At 45.7% G+C, this 8933-nt stretch overlaps 1 protein-coding gene across 1 annotated transcript in view; it reads left to right on the forward strand.

Moving 5' to 3' along the window:
- The window catches only part of DHRSX (dehydrogenase/reductase X-linked), a 180569-nt gene that overhangs the window by 15528 nt on the left and 156108 nt on the right, over window positions 1-8933 (forward strand). The window contains exon 3 of the mRNA XM_007460499.1: window positions 3541-3648. Within this exon, the coding sequence (XP_007460561.1) occupies window positions 3541-3648 (108 nt within the window). The remainder of the gene's footprint in view (window positions 1-3540; window positions 3649-8933) is intronic.

An 8933-nucleotide genomic window follows, 5' to 3' on the forward strand; every position in this document is an offset into this window, starting at 1 on the left:
TCTTCCGATGGACGCGGCGATGGGGAATATTCCCCGGGCGTGGGGGGGCAGTGGCGGTCCTCCGCGCCTCCCGGGAGATATCGCTGCCCCTGCATCCCTCTCGGGGCTTTTCTTTGTAGGGTTGTTGCGTCATGTTACCGGCAGCAACGCCTCACTGCAGCGATGGACAACAGGTTGTCCCCACTTATTGGAAGGATTTTCTAACAAGTGGATCAAACCTGACTCCTGGCCAACAGGTGGAATTATTACTTGAGCTTGGCCCGCTCGGGGTTGCTCAGTGTTCCCTGTGTGATGGTGGAGACCCAGGATGGGCTAGGACACCCCGTTGTGGGGAGGAAGGATGCCCCGCTGTATGCAGGTGTGGCAGGTGGTTTATCCATCCTTCTCTATGCAGAGACAGGTGCTGCCCTGCGGAACCTTGGCTTCACGTTGGCAACCGGCCTTGTCTCTCCATGGCAGATTCCTAGAAGTGATTTTTCGAGATCGAACGACAGAAGCACATGTAATTGCACTAGATATTACCCAGTTTCCCCCAATGGGGGCTGCGCTGTTTCGCACTCCTACCCACGCTGTAGGTGAGAGAAATGGGGCTGTTGAAGTCTTTGAACTTCCGCCAGCCTGATGGGTGACATGGTATCTATAGCCGTTTTCGTTAACGATTAACATTTCTCTTATTAGGTGTAAACTTGGGCCTGTGTTTTTAAGGGCCATTTCAGTATGTTTTTATATCAACAAATGCTTTTGCCCTTCTCTGTAGAGCTGTTTTTTTTTCTCTTCTTCTTGATTTTTAAGAACTCTTTACATACTTGGAAAATAGCCCTTTGAATGTAACTTTGCTTATGGTGTTGTTTTAATTTTCATTTTTTGATAGGATTTTTTTTTCTTCTTTTTTTTGGCCACACCTCGTGGCTTGTGGGATCTTAGTTCCCAGACAGGGACGGAACCCGCACCCCCTGCATTGGGAGTGTGGACTCTTAACCACTGGACCGCCAGGCAAGTCCTTATGGTGTTTGTTTGTTTGTTTGTTTTTTAAACTGTGTACGCTTTTTTTAGGAGTGAAATTGGTCTATTTATTCTTCTCAATATTGAGTTAGAATTAGGAAGGCATTTCCTACTCTGAGGTTGAGAATAAATTTGTCCCTGCTTTCTTTGAATATTTTCATTGTTTAGCTTTTTTCCTTTTGGAGTTCATTTTGATGTGTCCTGGGAGGTATGGATCTCATTTCATCTGTTTTCAAAGGTCTTTTTAGATGTCCCCACACCATTCATTAAAAAGTTTACCTTTTCTAGACAACAAACTAGTGGTTACCAGTGGGGAGAGGGAAGGGGGGAAGGGAGAGATAGGGGTAGGGGATTAAGAGATACAAACTGCTGTGTATGAAATAAATAAGCTACTGGGACTTCCCTGGTGGTCCAGTGGATAAGAGTGCACACTTCCACAGCAGGGGGCATGGGTTCCATCCCTGGTCGGGGAACTAAGATCCCGCATGCTGTGTGGCACGGTCAAAAAAAAAAGAGCTACAAGGATATATTGTACAGCACAGGGAATACAGCCAATATTTAATAATAACTATAAATGGAGTATAACCTTAAGATACTGTGAATCACTATGTTGTACACCTGAAACTTATAAAATATTGTATAGCAATTCTACCTCAGTAAAAAATGTGTAAAAAAAGTGAAATAAAGGAGACAGGAAAAATACAAAATTCATCTTTGCCACCTTGGTCCTATAGGAGCTTTAGCTCCTAGGACTAGCCAGTTCCTACAGATAGCAAATAACCGACCTGTAAACATGCTTCTCAGATACAAAGCTACCCATCCAGAGCCACACCCCACCCCCTTCTCTAAGGGGCTCCCATACTCTGGGCCACCATCCACCCGCCCTCATTCCCCCCAGGGCAGGTACCAGACAACAAGGGCAGCCTCCGCAGCCAGGACCTGATGAAAATTATTCACACCAGCCCATCCTAACCCTGCCTCACCTGCTCCTTCCTGCAAGGCTCTTGTCTCGTTTCCCCCTTTCCCTTTGTCTCCTGACCAACCCTGGTGCTTCCCCGTGTAACCCTGCATGGTGTGCTGTGCCCCTTCCTCTTGGGAATTGTGAGTGATCAACTGTCTTTTCGATATTGGTCGTCTCCTGACCTGTTGGCCTCACCCCATACTTGAATAATAATAAAACCTACACTTTATCCTTTCTTCCTTCCTTCCGTCCCTCCCTCCCTCCCTCCCTCCCTCCCTCCCTCGCTCTTTCTTTCTTTCTTCTTTTTATTTTTACATCACAATATACCCTTTTTAATTTTGGTCACACAATGCACAGTACAATTTTAAAATGGAGTCAAAAAGAGAAGTCTAACGTTTAGTAAAGCATTATTTCATCTTGTGTAATAACATGTTTTTGACACTTTGGGTAGTTTAAGATTTTATTTAGACACAGTAAAGTTTATTTTATTGACGTATAGTTGATTTGCAATGTGTTTATTTCCGCTGTACAACAAAGTGATGCCGTTATATATACATATACATTCTTTTCTGTATTCTTTTCCATGATGGTTTATCCCAGGATATTGAGTATAGTTCCCTGTGCTCTACAGTAGGACTTGTTGTTTATGCATTCTATGTATAATAGTTTGTATCTGCTAACCCCAAACTCCCAATCCATCCCTCCCCCAATCCCTGCCCCATTGGCCACCACGAGTCTGTTCTCTCTGTGTGTGAGTCAGAAACAGTCAATTTTACACCATCATGTAAACGTATATTCTCATACGTTTTGCATATGTGTAGGTTCATGCAAAGGTGCGTGGTTAAAGGAGTCATCATGTTCTCTGTTTTTAAAAGATACTCTGTATTCTCATATGGTCTTCAGACTTTGTAGAAAACAATGGGCCGTCCCTCCATAACAAGCAATTTCCTAACTACATTTGAGAAAATGCATACAAGTATAAAACCTACACTTTGGGCTTCCCTGGTGGTGCAGTGGTTGAGAGTCCGCCTGCCGATGCAGGGGACACGGGTTCGTGCCCCGGTCCGGGAGGATCCCACGTGCCGCGGAGCGGCTGGGCCCCTGAGCCATGGCCGCTGAGCCTGCGCGTCCGGAGCCTGTGCTCCGCAACGGGAGAGGCCACAACAGTGAGAGGCCCGCGTACCGCAAAAAAAAAAAAAAAAAAAAAAAACCTACACTTTACAACACAACCAACACGGTTCGAGAGGATTAACCCAGGACTCTCACCCACAGCCGTCAACGATTGACATTATCTGGAGCTCTCTGCAGATCATTTTGGCGGCGTTAATTCCTGCAAAGGTATCATCGGGGACCGAGCAAGGATTTATCAGGTGGCTTTACCAGCCTGTCCTTATTCAGGGCAACTGCACTGTATTACACTCGTGCATCCCGAGCCTGTAGGAATTCAGAAGAGCAAACCCACAAATGTCAAACCACAACTCCCGTTGGCATCATGCCCTCTTTTGCGACTTCATTCTCATCAATGTGTGCTCTGCTGCTAAACCTTTACCTCGGTTTCTTTTTCTTTTCTCCTGCAGTTTTCCCCCTACAACTCGAGCGTGTTGCTATAGTGACCGGCGGGACTGATGGAATTGGATATTCGACAGCGAAGCATCTGGCCAAACTGGGCATGCACGTTATCATAGGTGATGATTCACTTTTACAACTCCTTGTATCTTAGAGCGAGCGGGAGATACGCAGCTGCTTGCTTCTATGTGTATGGAAATATTGATGTGCTTCCAGATCCAACAAGGGCAGAAGGCGTAAGGGTGAATACTCCAAAACTGAAAGAGACAGGAAATTGTGTTGTGCTTTTTTTTTGGACGGGAGTCGAGGTTCTGCTGTGATATGGATCATATATTTTTTTCCCTGTGTGATTCACTGCAGTAAACAACAATAAATGTGAATGAGTTTGCCAGACCTCTCCTAACAAATCATAGGACAAACTGGGTGGATTAAACAACAAACATATTTCCTGTCCCAGTCCTAGAGGCTGGAATCTGAGATCCAGGCGTGGGCAGGGCTGGTCCCTCCTGAGGCCTCTCTCCTTGCCATGTAGTCGGCCGTCTTCTCCCTGTGTCCTCACAGGGTCGTCCCTCTGTGTGTGTCTGTGTCCTGATCTCTTCTTATAAGGACACCAGTCCTGTGGGATCAGGACCCACCCTAATGACCTCATTTTACCTTCATCCCCTCTTTAAAGACCCCCATCTCCAAATACAGCCACACTCTGAGGTCCTGGGGGTCAGGGCTTCAACATATGACGTTGCGATGTCATGATTCAGCTCCCAACAGAATCTGAACAGCCTCTGCATTTCAGATTCTGAACCGGAACTCTCTGTGTTTCCCTTTTTCTTTCTGAAACTTTCTAATGGCTTATTTCGGTCCCTAAATCCTCTTTGAAAATGAAGGGACTTTCTTCTGCTAGGAAAGTGAAGACGGTTCAAGTGAGCTCATTTTACATTTGTGAACATTCCCATTCAGCTGGAGGTGGAAGTTTAAATCAGCTGGAAAAAATGATATGGGGAGATGAGCTTTGAAAAAAGGCCATAATATTGATCATGCTTCTCCTGACATCATCTGGATTCAGTTAATCCCTTTTATGGTGTCCGTTTTTATGAGAATCGTACTGCAGGTCTGGTTTTAGGTGTTAGGGATTGCTTTCACTTCAGTCTTTCTAAAATATTAACCACAGCCCTTCATTCATTCATTATCGATTCATTTCTTCCTTTCTCTCGTTTTTCCTCCATCGTGTGTTGAAGGATGATTACAGCTCAGACACAGCACTTGGGGCTGTGGATTTAAACACAAGCGAATCTTTCTCCTTTGTGGGTCTGTCCATAAGCTCCACCCACAGCCAGGTTCCCCCTTTTCTGGTCCCTGAAGACCTTCACATCTAGTGAGGCCTCAGTGCACAAACTGAAATCCATCATAGTACCAACCAATTGTATTGAAATGCAGGTATAAAAGGATATAAGGAAATAATTGCCGCATAATTGCACACATTACGTCTTTTATACAACAAATAATGGGATCTTCTATGATTTTAGTAACCCCTCCGATTTGCAGCTACGAAGATCTTTTTTTTTTTTTTTCCTGTGGTTGCGCCGGGTCTTAGTTGCGGCAGGCAGGCTCCTTCGTTGCGGCAGGTGGGCTCCTTAGTTGCGGCATGCATGTGGGATCTAGTTCTGTGACCGGGGATCGAACCCGGGCCCCCTGCATTGGGAGCGTGGAGTCTTAACCGCTGCGCCACCGGGGAAGTCCTGCTATGAGGATCTGAGACCTTATTTCAAGACATCTTCAAGAACTGAACCCTGATAGGAGAATGGGGCTTCTACTGGTGGCCAAGCCATAGATCCTGTCCATCCTGTCCTCTTTGTCTCGTCCACGTTCCCTTGGAGGCCGAATGGACGGTGATGATGTCCATTCTTCCCCATCGGAACTTACAGATGCCCTGAGTCCCATGTGGGACATCCCCAGGGGTCCAGTGTAGCCCTCTGCTCTTGGAGGGGTGGGGCTTACCTGGGCACACACAACTCCTCCCTCACGCCCTTACATTTGAACTTGTTTTTGCTTTTGCAAAACCTGACTGCACCATTACAATTTCTTCCATTTCATGGCCTGTCCCATGTTCCACTCTCTTTTCAAAGACTGCAGTTTCTTATGGCGATTCCCTTTTTCGCATAACCATCTGTCTCTCATGTGTGATGGGGTCTGTGGAATGGCCCACATTTGTCTTGCTTTGGGAGCAGTAGGTCCCTTCTTAGTCTGCTTCACTGTTCTTTGTCTCCATTGAGGGGTTCTTCTCATCAGGAATATGGCTAAGTCCCATTCTCTGTTTTCTTTTGTGTGTGTGTGTTTTCTTTTTCTTTTTTTCCCCCCTCTTTCAATAAGTCTTTTTAAAAATTATTTGTTGGAATATAGTTGCTTTACGCTGTTGTGTTAGTTTCTGCTGTACAGCAAGGTGAATCAGCTATGCATATACACCTATCCCCTTTTTTTGGATTTCCTTCCCATTTAGGTCGCCACAGAGCACTGAGTAGAGTTCCCTGTGCTATACAGTAGGTTCTCATTAGTTAGCTATTTTATACACAGTATCAATAGTGTATATATGTCCATCCCAATCTCCCAGTTCATCCCAGCTCTCTGCCTTTCCCCCCGGGTAAGTCCTATTCTCTTGATAGATGTGGACATATTAAAAGTTTCTGAACTTGAAATTACCAACTTTATCACTATCCGTAACTCCCCTTAGATGAAGATGGGTTGGTTGCAGACCAGGAGGTCTTGTGGGAGAGGGGATGCATCTGAGAATGTATATCTGGAGCTCCTTTATCAACTTTAGCACCTCTGTGATCTGTTTATGTCTCTCTGGGGCCTGAGAATATCAAGGAGGTAGGATGTGGGAGCAGAGGGTGGGAGCAGATCTCAAGACTGCAGGGAGACTGTGAGATGGTGATGGGCTCTAACCCCCTGATTTGTTGACTTTCCATGGTGGGGCAGCCTGTGTTGTCTCATTAGAGACATGACAAGCCTTCCATGTCTTGGATTTCTGCCGATATTTGGAAGACTTGGTCAAAGTGATGTCAGCTCTTGAAAAGGAAGAGCCATACATCCCCTCTGAGGACCGGCTGGACCTGGGCTAGTGGTGGAAAGATGCTGGTGGAGCAATCCAGGAGGAACTTTCTAGTCTGAGCAAAGATGGGAGGCTGGCATCCAGTGCTGGGTGTCTCTGCCCCTGTGATCTCTGCACTGCAGACATCTTCATCTTCTTAATTCCTAGTGAAACTAGGTGATGTTGGAAGACAGGAATAAAAAGAGCCCCATTTCTGTGCTTTTTGCCTCAGTGTGGTGGTTTTAGCTCATGAGGAAGTCTAGAGGGTTAGGTCACGAGGAGATCTAGAGGGAAGGTCAGGATGAGGTCTAGCTGGGTGATGAGTATGTACTGCAGACACGGGCACTGAGCATATGTGAGCAAGCCTGGGTACCCATGCGTTTGAGGACTGGAGCCCTGACTGGTATCACCTCCTTGAGGTGATGTTTCTTGAGCATCAGGTATGGTATCCGTCAGCACCAAATTTCTACTTTTCTCGAATTAAACAGAGAGTAGACAGCACATCCTCACCCACTTGTGTCTCCTTTCCCACTAACATTCTGATGTCCCTGATTGAACTTTCCCCGAGGGACACAGTTCTGACCCTCCCTTGTCAATCCAGTCACGTAGGGAGTCTTACTGCCTCTGTGTGTCTTTGAGGGGATAGTTGAATATATCCTGAGAGGGACAGTTTTTCTTCTTACATGACAGCTGGAGACAAGGTCACTTAATGAAACATTATCATTGGGCAGAATGCATTTTTCTATTAAACACAGATTAAGAGATGGGTTTAATCAATTCCACACTCTCAGTCCCGAAGCCATGAATATTTAAAGAATAATCAATTACTTGCTGAAGAATTGAAGTGATAATCTGGGTCCGAGTCCAGCCCATTAGTGTTGCTAAGAATGCATGAATTATTCAGTTTCCCATCTGTTCACAGTACCTTAGTTCCTACTGTTTCAAAATACTATTTTGGTGGAGGATCCTTCTTTATTCATAATTCTTAATAAACGGTCATCTAAGGTTTAGATCAGGGGTTGGTACGTTTTTGTTCTGCTATAGGCTGGATGATAAATATTATCTTAAGTCTCTCATGCTGATCAGCTCTGCCCTTACAGCAGGAAAGCAGCAACGGCCAATACTTAAAGTGCATGGCTGTTTAAGCGATGGGCCAGATTTGGCCCCAGGTCCGTAGTGTGCTGGCCCTAATTTGGGTTCAGTATCTTTTTTTTTTTTTTTTTTTTAAACAAGTGGCAGTTCTGTTGCTTCTCGCAGATCTTTACAATCTGGTGGCTAGGGTGCTGTCTTCAGGGAGCGGACACGGATGTGAGAGGTTGTCCTTCCCACTCGACTTGGTGCCCCTGAAGCCTTGCACTGCAGCACGTATAAAACCTAACCCCTGCTGCACGAAGGCTGAACGGAAGACGGACCCGCTGCGTTTGAGCCCTGCTTCTGTCCTGGCGGAGCGTTTCCTGATATGCACCCATCACTCCGGAGATGTATGGGCAGCATTGGCAGCTGTGTAGGGTCAAGCCTCCCGTATCCAGCCCGCAGGAGGCAGCTGCGGAAGGTGACCTTCGTCCCCAAAGTGCCTGTCCATCCCTCCCATACAATCCAGCCCTGACAGCCTGAATATGTTTTTCTTTGATTTCTTTTAAATTTTTTAAATTTCTGTCTTCTGTTGGAATATAGTTGATTTACAGTGTTGTGTTAGTTTCAGATGTACGGCAGAGTGAATCAGTGATACGTGTACAAATATCCACTCTTTTTTAGATTCTTTTCCCATAGAGGTCCTTACAGAGTACTGAGTAGAGTTCCCCGTCCTCTATAGTAGGTCCTTGTTGGTTATCTGTTTTATATCTAGCAGTGTGTATAAGTCAATCCCAAACTCCATATTTATCCCTCCCCCCTGGTAACCACAAGTTCGTTCTCTAAGCCTGTGAGTCTGATTCTGTTTTGTAAATAAGTTCATATGTGTCAGTTTTGTTTAGATTCCGCATAGAGCCGATATCATATGATATTTGCCTGGTTGCCTGAACATGCAGCAAGCTGCCCGTTGGGGGACGCTGCTGGCCGTGGCCAGTTTGTCCTGCTGTTCCATCGCTTCTCCCCAGCCCACCCTCAGCTTTCTTTCTTTCTCTGGACACTTATGTCTTTCTGGCTTCATTTGCGCTTCTGCTATGCCAGCCCTTGATGTCAAGATGGTCTCAGGCTGGAGGGTAGCCCGGCAGCAGATGGTGTTTTAATGTTTAAAAATCGCACAAGTTTCAGAAACAAGCTCATACATGTCTGCAGCCCTCACTTACCCCATGGATTCTTTTTTTTTTTTTTTTTTTTGGT

The sequence above is a fragment of the Lipotes vexillifer genome, unplaced genomic scaffold, assembly GCF_000442215.2.
Source record: "Lipotes vexillifer unplaced genomic scaffold, Lipotes_vexillifer_v1.1 scaffold512, whole genome shotgun sequence".
In the NCBI taxonomy this organism is placed as follows: Eukaryota; Metazoa; Chordata; class Mammalia; order Artiodactyla; family Lipotidae; genus Lipotes; species Lipotes vexillifer.